The 21,537-nt window shown below is 44.5% G+C and overlaps 1 protein-coding gene across 3 annotated transcripts in view; it reads left to right on the forward strand.

The window, feature by feature from the left end:
- Nucleotides 1-21,537, forward strand: part of LOC134455614 (rho GTPase-activating protein 29-like) — a 77,607-nt gene that overhangs the window by 49,956 nt on the left and 6,114 nt on the right. For all 3 annotated transcript variants that reach the window (XM_063206787.1, XM_063206788.1, XM_063206789.1), the window contains 7 exons: nt 239-319; nt 7,371-7,553; nt 9,830-9,967; nt 12,530-12,720; nt 15,439-15,602; nt 19,177-19,302; nt 21,093-21,194. In XM_063206787.1, coding sequence (XP_063062857.1) covers nt 239-319; nt 7,371-7,553; nt 9,830-9,967; nt 12,530-12,720; nt 15,439-15,602; nt 19,177-19,302; nt 21,093-21,194 — 985 coding nt within the window. The remainder of the gene's footprint in view (nt 1-238; nt 320-7,370; nt 7,554-9,829; nt 9,968-12,529; nt 12,721-15,438; nt 15,603-19,176; nt 19,303-21,092; nt 21,195-21,537) is intronic.

Raw genomic sequence — 21,537 nt, forward strand, 5'->3', positions numbered from 1 at the left:
GTGGGGTTAGGTGCCTTGCTCAAGGGCACTTCAGCCATGGATGGAGATGTAGGGAGAGGTCAGGGGAGATTCGAACCGGCAACCCCTAGATTGAAAGACCAACTCTCTAACCACTAGGCCACGGCTGCGCCACGGCTGCCACGGCTGCCCATATATTGTATTGTACATGTGTCTGGTCTGTGGTGACTGGTGTGTCATGACTGCTGTGTTCCTGTCCTCCTCCTCTACTCCTCCACAGCCGCTGCAGTCCAGGAAGAGTGAGCTGGACAAGCTGAGGAAGGAGGTCAAGGAGCAGTGGCAGAGGGAGCAGAAGAAAATGGTGGGTGCCTTCTAAGTCACTAACCGACCACTGCTGTGTCTGTGTGTGTGTGTGTGTGTGTGTGTGTGTGTGTGTGTGTGTGTGTGTGTGTGTGTGTGTGTGTGTGTGTGTGTGTGTGTGTGTGTGTGTGTGTGTGTGTGTGTGTGTGTGTGTGTGTGTGTGTGTGTGTGTGTGTGTGTGTGTGTGCGTGCGCGGGTGTGTGTGTGTAATCTGCCATTGGCTAAATACATGTGTGCCATATGTTTTACATGTGTAATATGTTGTGTAATAATGTGTGTAATATCGGTTTACTGTGTATTTATGTATGCTACTAGACACCTTCATTTCCTCTGGGATTATTATGTAAATCTTACTCCACTCTACTGCAAAGGGTTGATGTCTGTAGGGTGCAAGGCAACATCTATGAAACTTACAACTGAATGAACTGAAACTTACAAACTCCATTTGACTGGTTATTATTAGGAGAGTTGCACTTTGGTTTCAATTTTGAGTTGACCTTGGGGTTTTGAGCCATATTACAGTTCATCCTGAGCCCATCAGTTTAATTGAGGAGTAAGGAATTTCTAGAGGTTCTTCTAGAATTTTACTTGAATAATCTACAGCTCCCATAGAAGTATGTGTTAAAAATCTTGCGAAGTCCTTATGACGTCATAATGAGAACTCAAAGTTTGGGCAAAATTCTAATCACATATTTGTGATGGTACTCCTCAAAGGGTTAAGAGCAAGTGGTCTCTAAAACACAGCACCGCCAACAGTGCTTCCAGAGCAGCCTTCCATTTGTAAACCCTCCTCTGTGCTGTTACTAGAGCTCATGATAACAGACAATACATGTGAAGCACTGTGCTTTCAGTTTCTATGTTCACTGCAACCGCATATCGATGCTGACATGATAAATTGCTGCTTGTCTTGCAGAACCTGACATGCAAGTGGCTGTTCCATGTAACTGATGTAAATAACTCCATGTAAATGAATATGTCAAAATGTTCAGTGAACTTGCACTTTCCTGTGCTGGTTATCTCCTTTGTTTTGTCTGATGCTGACTATCGTTGAAGCAAACAACTGTGGCAGGTGTTTTTCAGGGTTAGGAGATTTCATCCCTTACATGCACGTGATCATGCTCATCACAAAACTAAAATGCTGATTTAAAAAAAGCACACAAAAAAACAGCCACAATGAAAAAACACAACACAACACGTTGCACCTATTTTCAGCAACAGCCCTCCTTAGCCACGGTTGGCTGGCATTTGTGGCTAGACGAGATTGTAGGTCACCCGTAGTGCAGTGTAGTGTGGTGTGTACAGGGTGTGAACAAGGAAGTCCTCTCTCTCTGTGTCTGCCTGTGTCAGCACATTGCAGAGGCTCCCCAGCCACTCTCGCGGTGCTGCCCGGCCCTCCAATGTCGGAGGCCGTGGAGTGGAGGCACCATCCCAACCAGTACTTCACTCAGTGGGGAACCTCTCTATGCCTGCAGGGCTACATCCCAAAGGCCAAAAATATACCAGGGAGATAGCCTGGGGGGTGGTTTCCGTGTGTGTGTGTGTGTGTGTGTGTGTGCGTGCGTGCGTGCGTGCGTGCGTGCGTGCGTGCGTGCGTGCGTGTGTCTGTGTGTGTGTGTGCGCTCACGCGCATACCCTCGGCGTCCGTCCTTGCCTGTGGTGGTGGTGTGAGAATGTTGTTCCATGAAAAGACGTGCAGGATGTTTTCTAGCTCTGCACCTATAAGCAGAACTGCCCCCCTGAGGAAGTGCTTGGGTCAGAGGGAAAGCATAGGGGATGTGGGTATAGGGACGGGGGGAGGGAGGGGAAGCTTTGTATGGCCAGCGCATAAGGGATGTGGGCATAGGAACAGGTAGCAGCGGGTTGGGGTGGGGGTGGGGGTGATCAGGGTGCAGTGAGGGAGCATTCAAAATCGGCATTTAGGGAGCATAGCGGATGCCGATATATGACTTTTGGAAGGGGAGGGGTTCATTGGGGGGAGCTTCTGTACAGTTGGAAAGCATACGGAATGTAGATACAGGAACTGGTAGCAGTGGGATGAGGGGGTGGGGGTCGCAGGCAGACCACTGGGAAAGCATAGCCTATGTGGTGGGGGGCAGTGTGAGAACAACGGTAACTGGTGGGTGGGTGTGATGGGGTGGGCATAGTGGGAGCCTCTGTACATTGTGTCCACTGCTCTTGAGTGACCACGTCCTCCGCCTATATAACTTAGCACCGAGCAAGCATGCATTTCCGTACATTGCATGCATGTCCTTACATTGCACGGACGGACGGTGGTATGCTGCATAGACATTGTTTGTGTCGTTGGTGATTGCATAAGATGTGTGTGTGTGTGTGCGTGTGCGTGAGTGTGAGTGTGTTTCTGTCTGTGCTCGCTTTCACATTGGCACAGGAAAATCAGGAAGTGAGTTAAAGAAGAGGGGTTGAGGCAACAGCGATTTTGTAACATGCCCTGTGTGTGTGTGCGTGTGCGTGCGTGCGTGCGTGTGTGTGAGAGAGAGGATGACCATTAGCATGCATGCAGATTGTTTGGTGTGAATCAAGCTGACTGAAAACCTTTTGGTGTAATGCACAATGTTGTACTTCCATATTAGTTATGATCTGTCTGCATGGGTCTGATGAGTCTCTCCATGATTGTGCGTCTTAATGTATTCGTGGGGTTCCACCTGCATGGTTTGTGATGGTGCCAGCCTGCAGGGGCGCTGTGGTGCATTTCTCGAAAGCGTAGTTGTTAGCAGTTAGCAACTTGGGTAGTTGCCAATGGGGTATTGCATTGAAACCAACAAAGTAGCTACCGTAGTTAACAACTATGCTTTCGAGAAATGCACCCCTGGTATGTGCTGAGTAATTTATAGCAGTATCTTCTAGTGATGTAGGTTACGTAGGCATCAAGCTGTGACCTCTCTTGTATAGCGAGACAGTAGCTAGAAAGGTGGATTTGGGTTGTAATATTTGTAAATATTGAGGGGGAATTTTTTGCTCATGAATGTTCCAATCTGATATTGAGTGCTTTAAAAAGCTAGGCTTTGCTTTTACACAATGGCTGCAAAATTATATGACTGTTAAAAAGCACCTGATATAATCTGTTGTTTCAAGGGAATACTTAGTAGAGCTATGCAGTAGTTGCTGTTGCTTGTGTCTTGAACAAAAAAAATGGTCTCAGCATTGGGACCACACAGTAAGCTGAAGGGCACTTTCTGCAATACTTTGGGCAACCTCACAAGTTGCTGCAAGTTTGGGCAATGGTTCAAGTCGTTGTCGTTGTGCTACAAACAATAACATATCACCAAAGTGGGTCAAACTCCATCTTTGTATTGTACTGTATGCTTGGTCAGTAAAAGTGACTAAATCTTCAGAGCGCTAACATCAAAGTCAATTTTTTTTTTTCCAGAATACTAAAGCTGAGCCTAGTTTCTTCTTGTTTCTGATTGTTGTTTGTCATATCTAGAGCGTAAGGTGCAGTAGTATATTATGTACTACTACATGTCCAATGTTTCGAATGAGGCGGACAGCACACTGCTGCACTTGCTGCAGGATACGTGTGCGCGTGCACTGTTTGTGCACGAACAACACTTTGCCATGCCATGTGTACTTTATGTCAATTTTGCGCGTGGTAGAGCACCAGACAAAAGGTGCGCAGATGCGTGCGCCTAGTACGGTGCAACAATTGACAGAAACGCGAGGGCCGAGCGTCCAAGTTCAGGGCTCGGTAGAGTCAAAGAGGATCCTCTTTGGTAGAAGAAAACAATGATGGAAAATATTAGTGCTTAAGGCATGGTAGCTGCAGCATCAGGAGGAGAGGAGGATATGCAATAAACAGTACATGTCCATATCTTGTTTTTAGCATTGTTGTCATATGCAGAGCAAGGCGGGCATTGCACCGCGTAAGGCATGGTAGTTTATTGTACAGGGATTATATATTGCTCAGCTAAATAAAACTGTTTCTTGCTCTGTTGTCCGATGTAGAGTGAGGTGGACAGTATATTGCATAGGTGTATTTATGTTACTAAGCTAAGTTGAGTTTTTTTCTAAAGTGAGGCGGACAGTGAACTGCGTAAGACATGACAGTTTACTGTATAGGTATTATATTGCTAAGCTAAATAAAACTGTTTGTTGTTGTTCTATCTGGAGTGGGACGGACAGTGCACTGCGTAAGGCTTGGCAGTTTATTGTATATTGCTAAGCAAAATAAAACGGTTTCTTGCTGTTGTTGTCCGATGTAGAGTGAGGCGGACAGTATATTGTATAGGTATATTTATGTTACTAAGCTAAGTTGATGTTTTTTTCTAGTGAGGCGGACATTGAACTGGATAAAGCTAGACAGTTAACTGTATAGGTATTAGTATATTGGGTCATTTCACGTGAAATCAGACACTTTGGGACCCGACCGACCCGGATTTCGATCATACTTGGTGTGCCTTTTCAGTAGCAAGGTAGCACCCCAGAACTGCATTGGTTTGAATCTGACACTAATATTAAGGGAGAAACAGACTAGGAAAGGTTCACATGTGAGGGTAGGACACTATACATTCAGCCTTGAATATATCAGTCAGTGTTAGTCACAAAAAGATGCCTGTGGTGTTGTTTGAAAGCTCTTTTCTGGCTCTACATATTACACAATCACCTTGGAATACAACTACTCTCAGAATATGAATTATGATAAATTGAAAAATTAAAAATTGGATATCTCAAAAACTCATATTTTAAAATGGCCAGTTCCTTGTCCAAACGTAGCCGGCAATGTCATGAGCAGCACCTAAAATGCTGGTGTTCGGTTTGTTATTCATTTCAGAGAGAATTTGACTCACAAATATGGCATCATACAGACCACTTACTAATAATATGGTAATACCATAGTAGCATCACATGACAAAACAAAAACAAAACAAAAATGGTCAGTGTCCATGGTCCCAGGTTTCAGAAACTAAGGCAGATGTCCATTTATACATACCAAATGATGATATGTGAATGTTTGAACATTCCTTCTCTGTGTACCTGTGCCATCTTCCCTTTACCGTACTTTAAAGAGATAATCAATGGCTACACTCTCATTTTGTACTCTACCAGTGCATTTGAAGCAACAGCTGTGTCTTTTGTAGATAATGTATAAGTACGTCCCGTTGCAGTTACAGGTTCCACTACCAGAAGCACATCCTGATGATCCATGACAGTCTATCTGGTCTGAAGGGAAAAGTGAAGGATGGAGATGGCCCATGAGGATGCAGGAAGTTCAGTTTCACCTCTCCAGTGCTCGGCATACATTCCTCAGCACATGCTAGCTACCAGTTGCCATCATATACAGCTACAACATACCCTTTGATGCTTGAAAATGTAACACATTCCTTTACTGAGCTCACTCTTTCAACTCTGCCTTCTCTGAATGCTCAAAATGGCCTAACTTCCACTGTGTCCATTGACAATGGGCAGAAGCTGTGTAGTTTATGATGCGTTATAGTTTAATCGCAATAGGACGTTGCAGACTTGCTCGTGCAGCAAGCCATTTAACTGTCCCTCCAACGCCATCACATGGACCTTTGCCATGTGATGTGGCAAAAAAGTGCCACTCTGCAGGTATGTGAAAATCTGCCTCGTGGTGGCACATATTTGTTGTAATTTTAAGGTTCTTATATTGTGCAGGAAGTCTGCAACGTCCTATTGACAATTAAATTGTAACGCCATACCAACTGTTTGAATTTGTCAAGGATAATGTCAAGAACATCCATTGCCAGTTTGCCACAACAGATATGTACCATCATGAAGCTGAGAACTTGTTGAAAAGGTTTGAATCTGCAAGAACTATTCCAGGTACTCAAAAACTACACAGCTTCTGCCCATTGTCAATGCCACAGTGGAAGTTAGGCCATTTTGAGCATTCAGAGAAGGCAGAGTTGAAAGAGTGAGCTCAGTAAAGGAATGTGTTACATTTTCAAGCATCAAAGGGTATGTTGTAGCTGTATATGATGGCAACTGGTGGCTAGCATGTGCTGAGGAATGTATGCCGAGCACGGAGAGGTGAAACTGAAACTTCCTGCATCCTCATGGGCCATCTCCATCCTTCACTTTTCCTTCAGACCAGATAGACTGTCATGGATCATCAGGATGTGCTTCTGGTAGTGGAACCTGTAACTGCAACGGGACGTACTTATACATTATCTACAAAAGACACAGCTGTTGCTTCAAATGCATGGTAGAGTACAAAATGAGGAGTGTAGCCATTGATTATCTCTTTAAAGTACGGTAAAGGGAAAAGATGGCACAGGTACACAGAGAAGGAATGTTCAAACATTCACATATCATCATTTGGTATGTTATAAATGGACATCTGCCTTAGTTTCTGAAACCTGGGGACCATGGACACTGACCATTTTTGTTTTGTTTTTGTTCTGTCATGTGATGCTACTATGGTATTACCATATTATTAGTAAGTGGTCTGTATGATGCCATATTTGTGAGTCAAATTCTCTCTGAAATGAATAACAAACCGAACACCAGCGTTTTAGGTGCTGCTCATGACATTGCCGGCTACGTTTGGACAAGGAACTGACCATTTTAAAATATGAGTTTTTGAGATATTCGATTTTTAATTTTTCAATTTATCATAATTCATATTCTGAGAGTAGTTGTATTCCAAGGTGATTGTGTAATATGTAGAGCCAGAAAAGAGCTTTCAAACAACACCACAGGCATCTTTTTGTGACTAACACTGACTGATATATTCAAGGCTGAATGTATAGTGTCCTACCCTCACATGTGAACCTTTCCTAGTCTGTTTCTCCCTTAATATTAGTGTCAGATTCAAACCAATGCAGTTCTGGGGTGCTACCTTGCTACTGAAAAGGCACACCAAGTATGATCGAAATCCGGGTCGGTCGGGTCCCAAAGTGTCTGATTTCACGTGAAATGACCCTATTGCTAAATAAAACCGTTTGTTGTCGTTGTTCTATCTAGAGCGAGGCGGACAGCGCTCTGTGTAAGGCGCGGCAGTTTATTGTATAGGTACGTACCTTTGTATTACGAAGCTAAATAAAACGATTTCTTGTTGTTGTCCTATGTAGAGCGAGGCGGACAGCGCTCTGCGTAAGGCGCGGCAGCTGCAGGTGCAGCGCCAGGAGGAGTACGAGAAGGCGCGTCTCTCCACCTGCCGGGCGGAGGAGGAGGCCCCCCCAGCCGGCCCCGGGGGGGCCCCCAACAAGCAGCTGGAGAAGAGGAGACGCCTGGAGGAGGAGGCGCTGCAGAGGGTCAGTAATATACACATGTGGAACACATACCCATGCACACACACACACACACACACACACACACACACACACACACACACACACACACACACACACACACACACACACACACACACACACACACACACACACAAACACAAACACAAACACAAACACACACACACACAAACATACACACAGAAGTCAGTGATACACTCAAACACACATACATAGAGACTCATACAGCATACAGACTCGCACACACTCACACAGGGTAAACATACCGTACATACTTTCTCACACTTATGCCACTGACTGACACAGACACACACACACACTAATCCTACACACAGACACCATCAGATAAAATATGCTCTCACACAACACACAGACATACTGTATGAAGTCTCACGCAAGTTACACACACATACACACAAAGTCATCATTCACCCACACAGGAAAAGTAGAGTGGGATAGATGACATTTATTAGCACACTGTGGACGTTATACCAGCCAGTGACAAATATCAGACACTCACTTGTAGTTTCCTATTTTTGGACATCCACACCAACACTTCGCTGGTAGTTGGTGTAACTTTCCAACACACACACAATGCACACACACACACACACACACACACACACACACACACACACACACACACACACACACACACACACACACACACACACACACACAATGGAGATGGTATGAGTAGCTTCAGATTGGAACGTTTTTGGCGTAAATCCCACTTTCCCCAAAAATCCCCAATTTTACTTCAAACACTGCACTCTTTGTTGTTTTGGTACCTAGGAAACGAGACAAAAAAATGCTGGTTCCTCTGCTCCTGGCACTTTGAGGGTTTCACTTCGTCTGATAATTTCAGAGTTATGTCGAGTTCCAGATAAACAAAAAAATAACACTGCTATTTACTGCTACATTAAAAATACATTGATAATGATCATCTTGTTTATGTGTTTCTACTCGTATCCACTGCTTAGCTGCTCTTTGTGCAATGATTCAATAAATGCTTTGATTTCAACAATAAGTCCTAAACACTACTTTTGTGCCTATTCATCATAGAAGTAAACTTCTTCTTGAGCCAAATATACCACCCATATATAGCTTGAGAGTGGGCATGTGTGTCAAACCCACACCTCCTTGATTTCGTTGAAACGAGGAAGTACCCAGGCTTCAAAAAAAGGAAATGTCTCAGTTTACCCTGGTGCGTTAAGATCGCCAGACTAAAGGCAGCTGGCAGTGTTGGTGTCAGCAGCTGATCAACGGCAGTAGTATTTACTGTGGTGGATGTTTCTTTCATTAACTTGACTGTCGTGACTAGATAGCTGGCAGTGCTGGTGGTAGGGCACGGACTGAAGATGGTAGTGTTGATTTTGAATGATGGCCCTTTGGTTGGACTGACTTGAAGGTAGAGTATATAATTTCAGATATTTAATTTCAAAATGCATGCTGTCCATTCGTAAATGGGATCGTTTCATAAGTATTTATTCATGATTAAACTAAAACTTACGGGTCTGACCAAAGTATGGTTAAATTTGGAGCCCAAGAAGTCTATGAATGATGATTCAAAATGTTGGCTATGGAGAAATTCCACCTATCCATGAATGAAAAGTGTCATTTTCCATGTCATAATGAATGCTTTGAAATTAGTGGTGGTGGTAAATATAACTTTTTGCAATCTTAACTATATCTGATCGTTACATTGAAGCAGAGGAGCCCATAGAGCACTGTAGGGCCTGACGTTATGGGATCACCCCACTGCTCAAGCTCTTGGCCGTGCTGATAGGCTCTCTGGACTGAAGCTGGTACTGTGGACAGCTCATGGTGCTTTGGTGAACTGGAATGGCTATTTAATAACTAACTGTCTTTAATTAATTGGACTGGCTAGTTAACCAACTGCCTTTGGCTAATGGTGCATGTTGTGTGTCCAGGCAGATGCCTGTAGGGCATTTGTGAATGTCATGGGGAATGTAAACTGAAGCTGTTAGTAACCACATGGAGCATCCATCCGGAAGTTGGTGATGTTAACTTCTGATGGTGCTTTGCTGGTGCTGATAGCTAGAATGAGCAGCTAACCAACTGACTGTGGTGCGTTCATCAGGTGGAGGAGATGGAGGAGCACTGCCATTTAGGAATGATGTGGAGAATCTAGACTTAAGCTGGTAGTGTTAACTCAAACTGCTGATGGTACTTTGGTTAACTGACTGGGCTGGTTTACTGAGTTTGGTTAACTGACTCTGGCTAACTGACTAAACTGTGGCTGGTGGTGTGCTCAGGCGGAAGAGGCGAAGGAGCACTGCCGGGCGTGTGTGAACGACGTGGCGGTGAGGAAGGTGGACCTGGCCAAAGCCAAGCGGCAGATCCTCACGCAGATCCGCGAGCTGGTCTTCCAGTGTGACCTCACGCTGAAGGCGGTGAGTAAACACACACACACACACATACACACACACACACACACACACACACACACACACACACACACACACACACACACACACACACACACACACACACACACACACACACACACACACACACACACACAATGAATAAGCAGGTTTGCGATGTCACACTTTTAACCTTCTCATGTTCCTGCTAAGTCAATTGATAAGTTCTGCATTGAGTTTTTCCACTAGAACACTGCTACTGTTTGTGTTTGTCTTCATATCAAAGCACTCTGATTTATTTGTGTATGAACCTAAATTTGTTTATTATGATTTGCGCTTTGACTGGAACTAAAAACAGGCTTGTTGTGAGGGTAGTCAGAGCACGTTGTCAATAATGATCACAACTGTTGACTTGACTCGTGCAAGGGGTGCATCTTTAAAGTAGTGTTGCATCGATACCATTTTTTGGCCCCGATACCAATACCCGATAACTGGCTGTGCAATATCGGCCGATACCATACCGATACCACTCTGTTTGAAATTTATATACAGTACAGTGAGTCCAATAAGTATTTGATCCCTTTCTGATTTTGTTGGTTTGCCTACTAACAAAGACATGACCAGTCAATAAATGTTATGATAATATGTATTCTAATATGGAGAGACAGAATATCAAAAAGAAAATCCAGAAATTAACTTAAAAGAATATATATTAATTTATTTCCATTTCATCGAGCAAAATAAGTATTTGATCCCCTGCCAACTGATTACAGTTCTGGGCCCACAGACCAGATGGGCACTTCCGACCAACTTGTCATCTGAATTAAAGACACCTGTACACACTAACATGCATAAAAGACACATTGAATCAGCAGAATCAGTCCATAGTATGAGTGAATCAGTCACACTCCAACCTCACCAGCATGGGAAAGAACAAAGAGCGGTTAAATGATATCAGGGACAAGATTTTAGACCTGAACAAGATTAAATGGGCTGCAAATCCACAAGAAAGAGACTGGGTATAAATGACCCAGCTGTTGATGCATTTCTTCCAAAAGGTGATCAATACAAAATGACTATCCATCAGGCTGTCTGGGGTTCTATACAAAATTTGACCTTTTGTAGGGATTTGATAATCATGAGAACAGAAAGAAAGCACCATAGACCTGTACGGGATGAACTAGGCAATGATATCAAAGATACTGGGACCAAAATCACTGAGAAAACTACTGGTAGCACTTAATGCCACAGAGGTTTAAAATCCTGTAGTGCACACATGATACCTCTACTTCAGAAGGAACCTGTGCGGTCCCACCTGAGGTTTGCCAACGGACATTAGACTGGTTTAGGACATGATAAGGAGGTGCTGTAGTCAGATGAAACCAAAATCAAGCTGTTTGGCATTAACACAATTCAATGTGTTTTGAGAAAGAGTACTGCTGTCTATGATCCCAGGAACACCCTCCTCACCATCATGCATGAAAGTGGTATCATTATGGTTTGAGAGTGTTTGTCTGACCAAGTCACAGGACAACTTCATATCGTCAACGAATGGATGGAGGGAGACATGTAATGTGCAATCCTGAGTGCAAACGTCCTTCCCTCCACCACTACACTGAAGGGTGGGCCATTTTTGGATCTCCCAACATAACAATAATACACAACATACAGTCAAAGCAACGAAAGAGTGGCTCAATAAGAAGCATATTAAAGTTGTGAAGTGGCCTAGACAGTCTCCAAATATTAACCCTATAGTAATTCTATGGAGAGAACTGAACCTCCCATTTGCCAAGCTACAACCACAAACTATTAATGTTTTAGAGATAATCTGCAAAGAAAAATGGGCAAAAATATTTTCTACTATATGCACAAACATTGTCATCAACTAAAAGAAGCATCTGACCTCAGTGCTAGACAACTAGGGCTTTGTCACAAAGCACTTTATCTTCTTTAGCTAGAGGGGTCAAATACTTATTTGCCTACATTAAATACAAATAAATTAAAATATATGATTTTAAGTTATTTTCTGGAATTTCTTTTTGATATTCTGTCTCTCCATGTTTGAATACATATTATCATAAATTTATAGACTGATCATGTCTTTATAAGTGGGCAAACCGGCAAAATCAGCAAGGGATCAAATACATATTGGACTCACTGTATATGAAGAGCTGCATACTACTTGGATGTAAAATCATTGCTATCATGGTTTTGTCAGGCTGCTGTCTACCTTTGTGAAACAGGAAAAAAACTAATACTGTACAAAATAAATGCAGTAGAACTTTTTATACTTTTTAAATACCTCTGGTATTAAATAATTAAGTTCAAGGCTGCATTCAAGTGTCGTACAAGCATCAGTAAATGGTATCGATGCCCTATTTCTTGGTACTTGCCGCTATCACAATTTTTGTGCCGTATCGGGGCCCCGGCCGGTACTGGTGTCAGTTTTCCAACGCTGCAACACTACTTTAAAGTGACTCCCTCCTCCTGTTTTTGCCTTTAAATCTCATTTTACTCTTTGGTCAAAAGCGTCTGCTAAATGTTATGTAATATACAGTAATGTAATATTCTACTCTCTTCTATTTGCAGGTGACGGTGAACTGGTTCCAGATGCAGCAGGCCCAGGTGGTCTCTCTGCCAGTGAACTACCAGTCGCTGTGTGAGAGCGCCAAGCTCTATGAGCCTGGACAGCGCTACACCGAGTTCGTCCGCAGCCTGCCCACCGACCGCCGACGAGGAGAGTCCTTCACCTACGACATGCAGACCTCGCAAAACTCTGGGTAAGGTGCCAGATAACACGCTTTGATTTATAACGTGGCTTTCACTTACATGCTTGCACAGCCTCTTCTTTTAGAGGTTTATGACTGTGCTGGTGTATCGCATTTTGCTCTATGTTGTATGGATTTACAATGATTATAGCAAGTGGCTTAAACCCTGCAGACCAGAGGTCATATGTGTATTGGGAAGGAGGGCCTGTAATATAACAGGGGTTAATAATTCCACTTCTGTATCAAATATGTAATCTAAGCTCACAAAAGAAATATAATGTATTGAGGTATGGAGAAGGAGTGATAGAGGAGGAGAGGTGAGGAGGCGAGGGCATGACAAGGGTGCTTTTACGCTACACTTAGCAGCTGTGATGAGTGATGGGAAGAAGGAGAGAAGGAGGCCCACTGGTAGAAAAAAAGTAGAAATGGCTGAGTCAGAGAGGGAGAATTCCAGAGGTAATTGTTTTAGAGAGAGAGAGAGAGAGAGAGAGAGAGAGAGAGAGAGAGAGAGAGAGAGAGAGAGAGAGAGAGAGAGAGAGAGAGAGAGAGAGAGATAATTAATGGCCATGAGAATTGTTGAAAACAGGGAGTGGGGCCGAATGGAGGGCTTGGGGGGGGGGGGCAAAAGCGACATGGAGGGATGGATTTTGGTTGGAGGAAGAGAGGAGAGTAAGAGCGAAAGAGGGATCGCATCGGAGAGATTCGAAACACAATTGAGTGGGCGCCCACAGGCCTTCCTGAGGAAATGGCTGTGGTCGCAGGAGCGAAACACAGAGGGAGAGACGGAGGGAGGGAGGGAAGGAGGGAGGTAATAAAGCAAGCAAGCGAGAAGCATAGAGAGCCACAGCGTTTCAGAGAGCAAGAGAAGTACAAGCAGAGTCAGAATAGAGAGAGAAGCGAAGAGAAGAGAGAAAAGGAGAGAAGAAGGGGAGGGGAGAGGAAAGAAGGGGAGAAGAGAGGAGAGGAAAAGGCAAGTAGGGGAGAGGAAAAGAGGGGAGTAGACGAGAGGAGGGAGATAAAAAGAGAGGACAAGACAAGTGGAAGTGAGGGAATATTAGAAGAGGGGAGGAGAGGAGATGAGGAAAGCAGGAGGGGAGAGAAAAAGAGAGGATTAGGCAAGTGGAGGAGAGGAGAGGAAAGCAGAAGAGGAGAGAAGGGGAGAGGATGAGAGAGGAGGGGAGGGGGTGGCTTGCTCTGTTTTCACTGTGCGACCCACCCACCACACCCTCCCTCTCCCTCTCACTGCACCGCAACAACAACACAAATCACTGAACTCTACACCACTTACCATTACACCCCCCTGTTCAATCACTTACTAGCCCACCGCAGACACACACACACACACACGTACACACACACCGCCATGAACGCACACTCTCATGAACACACACACACACACACACACACACACACACACACACACACACACACACACACACACACACACACACACTCACACTCACACTCACACAAAAACACATTCATACACACACAGGCGTGAAAGGACGCACGTACTACAGTCACAGAGCTTAATAGTCACAGAGTTTCCCACTGACTTTAAAGATATCATTGTATATATAAAGGCTTTATCGCCAACAGATAAAACAGCCTCGTAACCTACACAAACATCCTCTGCTCGGCCTACTTTGCTAGGACCGACCATGACGGTTGTTTTCACACCGACTTGTAACACTTTCAGATTCACAGTTTTCCTGTGTGACGTTTTAAAATCCTTCACCTAGTAAGACCCACATTTTAAAAGGAGGAGTCTTTTTGTCTCGGGGGACTTGTAAAAGTCAGAAGACAGAAAAAAGAAAAGACAAGTTAGTCCACATCCGGATAGGGGTGGCAGCCAATGACATACTGTGGTGGTGGTGGCGAACAGAGGTGACCGGCATTTGTTGTGGAGGGTGTGTGTGTGTGTGTGTCCGTGCGCGCCTGTGTGTATGCGTGTGGAGGGCAGTCACGTTTCCTTGACTTCCTCTTGCAAGATCCTGCCTGCTGATCAAAAAGGGGCTGGGGCCCAGTCAGTCAGTGTGGGAAAAAAAGGTCACACACACATCAACACTTCACACATCAACACAGCCATTACCACCACACCGCAACAATTACAACACGTGTCACTGATCGAAAAGAAGACATGCTGGTAACACGTCTGGAATACATGTTGTTACTCACCAAAAAACACACACCTGATTCTCAGAAATGTAGATGAATTTGAGTGTATTCATTGACTTTAACATTCATATTTTACTGATTTTTAAAAAAAAAACAAGCAGCAGCAGTAGCACATGTGTCTGACTGACTGGATATTGTCTTATCAACACTTACCAAAAAACACACCTGGTTGCAAAGAAGTGGAATAGATGATTTTTTAATTGAATTTATTTAGATTAACATTAATAATGGATCTACTCCATGTCCGCCATATTGAATTACCAGTCACAAACGTACTGTACCTACAAAGTACGTACATGTATTTAGTTGAAAAACTTACTGTACTTTGGTCAGACTAGGGCTGAATTGACGAAGGGTGTTTTTTTCTCTTTTTTTCTGTCTGTTTCTCCTTCACCTCCCCTCTTTCCCTTTCTACCCCTCTCTCCACCTCTCTCTCTCTCTTTCCCTTTCTACCCCTCTCTCTCTCTCTCTCTCTCTCTCTCTCTCTTTCCCTTTCTACCCCTCTCTCTCTCTCTCTCTCTCTCTCTTTCCTGATTCCGCCTCTCCTCTCAGATTCCCCTTCAATAAGCAGTCAGTGAGCAGCAGTCACTCGTCCCATGGCAACCTATCCTTGTCCCAGGCCTCGGTGACCTCTGGGGACTTCCTGGGCACGGACGAGGTGGAGAGCCCTCGCAAGATCGCAGAGCGCCGCTCCAACAGCAGCACCGACATCCAAGGCAAGTGGAGCTCACTCGAAATGCTCGCTCAACTCAAAAAGACATAAAACTGAAAAAAACTACCATTCTTGATTAGGAACACAACTGACATCCAAGGCAAGTGAAGATCACTAGCTCAACACAAAATAAGCCCAAAACAGGCACAGCAAATTTTGTTTTGTGAAACACAAAACTGGACATCATTGTGGAGTTTGGCATCCAAGGCAAGTGCCATTCATTATTTTTGCACAACCCAAGGTGATCACAAAAAAGGCATAAAAACAAGAAAAAACGACCACTACCGTTGCTGAGTTGTTAAAAAACACAAGACAAAACACAGAATAGGCTGCCATTGTTGAGTTGAAATCCTTGTATATACTCATTAAGCTCCAACCGTAGCATGCACATTCAAGACAAGTGGACTCACTCAGCAGCAGTAGAAAAGGCATGCAAAAACATTGTTGCACAGTGGAGTGCCTCAGTTGAGTCCTTGTTTATTTCACACAAATGTCCAAGACAAGTGCGCTTAGCAAGGGGAAAAATGCACACTAAAACTATAAATGAATACCAGCCAAGTATACTTACTGTACAAGGAATTTCAATTGGGCAGATATTGGATTTCTATGTACACAGCATATAGTACACGGCTCAACATCTACCATTGTTGATTTCATGGCCTCCTCTAATATAGTCTATGCATTCTTTAAGATTATTTTTATTAATGTCTGTGAATGACGGCACAGAACTTAACCATCTGTACAGAATGTGTATTTTTGAATGTGTACAGTCATTACTGTTATTACACAACTCTCTTTTTGGTACTTTTGTGCCATAAATCCTGAAATGTTCCTCAACAACTAAAGGCCGGTGGTTTACATTCCAGAGAAGTCAAAGCATGCTGAGCCTGACTCTAATGCATTTATAACAAATGCTTCCTTAATATATCACAAAGTCAACACAAAATTACAACGACGTGTGCGAAGGGCCGAAAGTACAGCATATCTGTCCGAGATATGAGCATGCCTAATTTGGATGTTTCTTTTTTCCGACTCTGCCTGCCTGTGTACTTTATGAGTAATGGGCAGTAGTAGCATGAAGACATTCCTTTGACTTTTTGACACTTGACAGTCTGTTCTTCTCTGTGTTGTTTTACTGCTTTCACTCCCTTCAGAAATCTGGAGAGGGGGCGTCGTTGCCGACTCAAATCGCGTTAACAATGGCGTGTGGCTCACCTCACCTTCATACTGTACTTACACCCATGTTTAGGCCTCAGAATACACATCCAGGGAGAGCCCACCCTCAACTCACACAAACACACACCCACACCCTCCCTGTACTCCCCTTCTGCTTGTATTGTTGCCTGCTAATGAGTCCAGATCATATCTCACCCTCACACACACACACCTCCCCGCTAATGCTAACCACCTCTTACAGGCAGATGAATGTGTTAGCATTGAAATGAAAGGGGGCCATTGACGGGGCCATTGAGCTTACAATAGCAGACGGTTGGCTGTTGAACTCACAATGGCCACCGCTAGCACATTAGTCAGCCTATGACTTATCATAGGCTTATCATTACAATGATATTCTTCAGGAAACAAAGGTACAGTTATAGGGGCTTTACCATACAGTTGATCATGAGGGAAATTGGCCAGTAGTTATGTCTATCTTAAAAAAGGGATTCCTTCTGATCGCTAATCCCTGACGGATGTTGCATGACAGACAAGATGAAACCTGTGCTGAAGATGAGGGTGGAAATCTATAGCAAAATACGATTTGCGCAAGCCACGGACAAATCAATGTAGCCATTCAATTTACCAGCAACATAATTGTAAATGACTGTGTAGCGTCTTTGTGTGCTCATTGCTGGAAAGACTCAACTACATTACAACATTGCTGTGACATTACCGAGAACCTGAAGTAACAGATTAAGACTTGGTCATTACAGTTTAAGTGACAGTAAGTTTGTAACGTAGGCTCTGCGCAAAGGGGTTAAATATCAAAAAATGGCCATTTTATATTTTAGCAGCATATAGCTGATGTATTGTAGATGCCGATGCCTGATTTGGGTTATCTGGGGACAGAGGGGTTTTCAGAGTGTCTGTCTGCTCCAGCTAAAGGCTCGGTAGTAGGCTGTATAGCAGTAGATAATGAACCAGACTAATGAGGGGAGGGTATGGCGGGTGGGGAGTCCAGCCCAGGGAGATGCGATCTGTGCTGGGCTCAGTGGGACAGGTGCCAGTGCCCTCAGGAGGCGTAGTCTGCAAAGGCTGGAGACGGCGGCACAGAGACCCTCCGTTTGTCAGTGTCTGTGTCTGAGGGTGTGTGTGTGTGTGTGTGCCTGTGTGTGTGTGTCTATGATAGGGTGGGTTAAGGTGTGGACGTGTCTTTACACCCTGCCGGGTGCTATGAAGGTAATAAGACGGCTTACCTCACATGGGTGGGTTAGGCAGGTAGCAGAAGTGTGTCCTTTATCAAACAAGACATTGGAGACGAGACATTAAGATCTGAATTAATCTGTTTACTAAACAAACACTTAGGGTATCCCACTAAGCCCAGTAAATGAAGCCGAGATTTACTGGAGGTAAATGTATTAATTTTGGTCTATTTTTGGTGTCCGGGCTCAGTTCCAACAATAGGATCTTCTGTTGTTAGAGATTAGCTCTTCAGCCAGTCCTCAGCCGGCTGCTGTATTTGCGGATACCCCCCCGCCCCCTCGTCTGACTTGACTTGACTTCGTCTGTCTGTCATCCTCCACTCCGCCACTCTCACTATCCTCTCACTTTTACACCCACTCCCCACACCTCACAGCTTTCATTTCAGACAGGCTTTTTATTGTCACAAACCATACAGTAAACATACAACAGTATTAAGTAAAATTCGTATAAATCGTTCGTGTTTGAAGCGCATACTCTATATGCAAGTACAGTTCAAATGCCAGTTAAACCAGTTATTAATAATGCTTGTGAGCAGACATACGTTTAATTCATTGTAAGAAGTCATTGTTTTTTTGTCAAGTCTCATGACCTACATTTGCCCACCTTTTAAGCATGTGATGACTTGTACTCATCCGAGGCAAAGCTCAAATTACATGTGTCTGCAATGCAAGCTGGTGTCTGTTGACATCTTGCTGAACTACGTATTGTCTCCTTGTACACACAAGCACGCTCGACTTGTCTTGTGTTGTTCTATCACCATGCGACAGCATGCCACAATACAGGGCCTTAATGAAAGGCTATGAACTAAGTTAAAGGACTGCCTGCCTGGCTGACTTTATCAGATAGAGCCACCGCGTTAGCATGGGCATTTGCATCTGTAATTAAACGCTTGATTATATTCCTGGCACGAGGCTGAGACAGATCCCTTGATTAGATATGCATAATGTCAAGGCTGGCCCTCATTACAGGTCATTAGACGCTGAAGAACTGTTTAATGAAGGATGTTGAAGAGAAAAGCCAGCAAAAACAAAATAGTGTTGAGAGAATTCTGTTGGGGCCTTCTGCAACATTGTGTGTTGTGTAATACTGACGTTTTTCCTCATTCCCTTCTGCCTGTCTGTCTGTCTGTCTCTCTTTCTGTCTGTCCATCCATACAGCTCTGCGGATACAGGGCCCGTTCAAGTGGGGCACAGGTAACCAGGGGGGAGGCATGTGCAGTGACTCTGAGAGCGCAGGTGGGAGCAGCGAGTCCCGATCCATGGACTCACCCACGGCCAGCCCAGGTAGACCTTTTACTCTTCTACTCTGCACTCTTTCTTTCTTTCTTTCTTTCTTTCTTTCTTTCTTTTATTCTTTCTTTCTTTCTTTCTTTCTTTCTTTCTTTCTTTCTTTCTTTCTTTCTTTCTTTCTTTCTTTCTTTCTGTCTGTCTGTAGGTCTATCTGCAGATCTGTCTGCCAGCCTCTGTTGGTTTCTCTGTCTGTTTGTGGTCTCTGTCTGTCTGCCTTTGCCCCAATCCCTGTGTTATCTTAATGTCTTGATCTAGGCCATGTTAGGGGTGTGTTATGGGGCATGTTATAGCCCATATAGGGTATCTTATAGCCTATACTTGCCTCCAGGACTCTGAATTAACACCCGCCAACCGGCCAAATGCTGGGGAAAATTTGGTTTGGCTGATTGAAAAGAGAACTTACTAGCCACTTTGACTTTTAGAAAGTGCATGTGTGTCTACTAAAATTGGCTAGTGACGAAAAAAGTAAATTCATAGGCCTGCTTGCCACTACTCTCCCTGGCTCATAAACCCTGTCACCTGGAGAACATGCAGTACTATGTGGTTGCCATTACCTTTCCCCATCCGCCGACATCATTCAAAAAATGAAGCGCCTCAATGCCGTGATGACTGACATGCCCGCCGCCTTAAGACAGCTGGGACGCACACACACATAAGTTATGGCCCTCTGCCAAACTTCACGTACCGCACACTTCCTCTTCTGTACACACACGCACACACACACACGCACACACACACACAGACACCCTGAGGTAAAATGATTATGAGCAAACACCAAGACAAATATAATGGCTAGCTTAACTGCTACTCTCTGACTCTGCCACTTCAAACCACCTCACGCCAACATCAGTAATGTTATATTTCCTTTCTTCTGAAGAGTGCCGTTTTAAACCCCACCACATATTTGCATAGATTAAGATGTGTTAAGCCTTTTAAAAAGACGCTTGAATGGTGTGTAATTCCTTTTTTTTATTGTCATTCTATATCCCATCCTGAATGTAACGGGGCAGCTCATACTGATTAACCTTTTCCTCAATGATTTCATTAAATAACAAATCTGGCCTTGCCACATCCACGGAGGATCACTGCCTCCAATCCAGTGATCTACGTTAGCCGTTCCCTCTCATCTTCAGGCCTTTTGTCCCGGCCACGGTGTGGAATTTGAGGAATGCGTGTGTTGGAGGGGGTCTGATATGTCTGGGATGGGCGGCTCAATCAAGCCCCATTATCAGGCAGTCAAGGCAGCCGGGTGGGGTGGGGAGGGTGATGTGCGGATGGAAGGGGGGGTTAGGGCTAATCAGTGAATAGAGGTGCGAATCACCCCTTGATACCCCTGACTCTGCCCCTGTCCCCGCTCTGCTCTGCCGGGTGGTCTTTGGGGCTTTAGAAGCCAAGCCATGATCCCTCTTGCATATAGCAACACCCCAACCCCCCCTCATCACATCACCCCATTCACCACTCCTTATTGCATACGTGCTAACTCCAACCCTATCCCACCCTCCACGAATCCACACCCCCTCATCAAGCCACTTTTGCTTAAATACCCCCAGAACCCCCTGAGTGCTGGTTTACACACACAGATCCAAACAGACAGAGAGGTCAAAAGGAGTTAACTTTCCACGGGCTTGATACACTGAAGAAAAAAAAACACGGGCAACCTCAGGAGGTGCCACGGACTAAGTTGACCCACTAAGGCGACAGGCAGTCACCCAAGGAGGTGTCTTGCTGGCTTTTGCGTTACGTGCCAGGGGAGATGATCATGGGTTTTTTCTGCTTGGCTCCAGGCGACTTCAAGAGGAGGCTTCCTCGGACACCCTCCACGGGCACCATGTCCTCAGCGGACGACCTGGACGAGAGGGAACCCCCCTCGCCTTCCGACAATGGCGGTGAGTGTCACAAAGCGCTCTATCTTGTGTTTGTGTGTGTGGCTCACGGTGTGTGTGTGTGTGTGTGTGTGTGTGTGTGTGTGTGTGTGTGTGTGTGTGTGTGTGTGTGTGTGTGTGTGTGTGTGTGTGTGTGTGTGTGTGTGTGTGTGTGTGTGTGTGTGTGTGTGTGTGGGCCCACGGTAGTGAAAAGTGCTGCCATGCTGCATTGTGAAGGTCGACACCATTCTGCTCATACGTATGTACGTGTGTCTGTGTGTGCGTGTGCGTGTGTCAGTTGCGGCAGTTTCTTTTGTTGTCACGGGCCTTTGTGTTAAAAAAAAATGCAGACAAGAATGCATAGAGT

Source organism: Engraulis encrasicolus, chromosome 9 (genome assembly GCF_034702125.1).
Source record: "Engraulis encrasicolus isolate BLACKSEA-1 chromosome 9, IST_EnEncr_1.0, whole genome shotgun sequence".
Classification (NCBI taxonomy): Eukaryota; Metazoa; Chordata; class Actinopteri; order Clupeiformes; family Engraulidae; genus Engraulis; species Engraulis encrasicolus.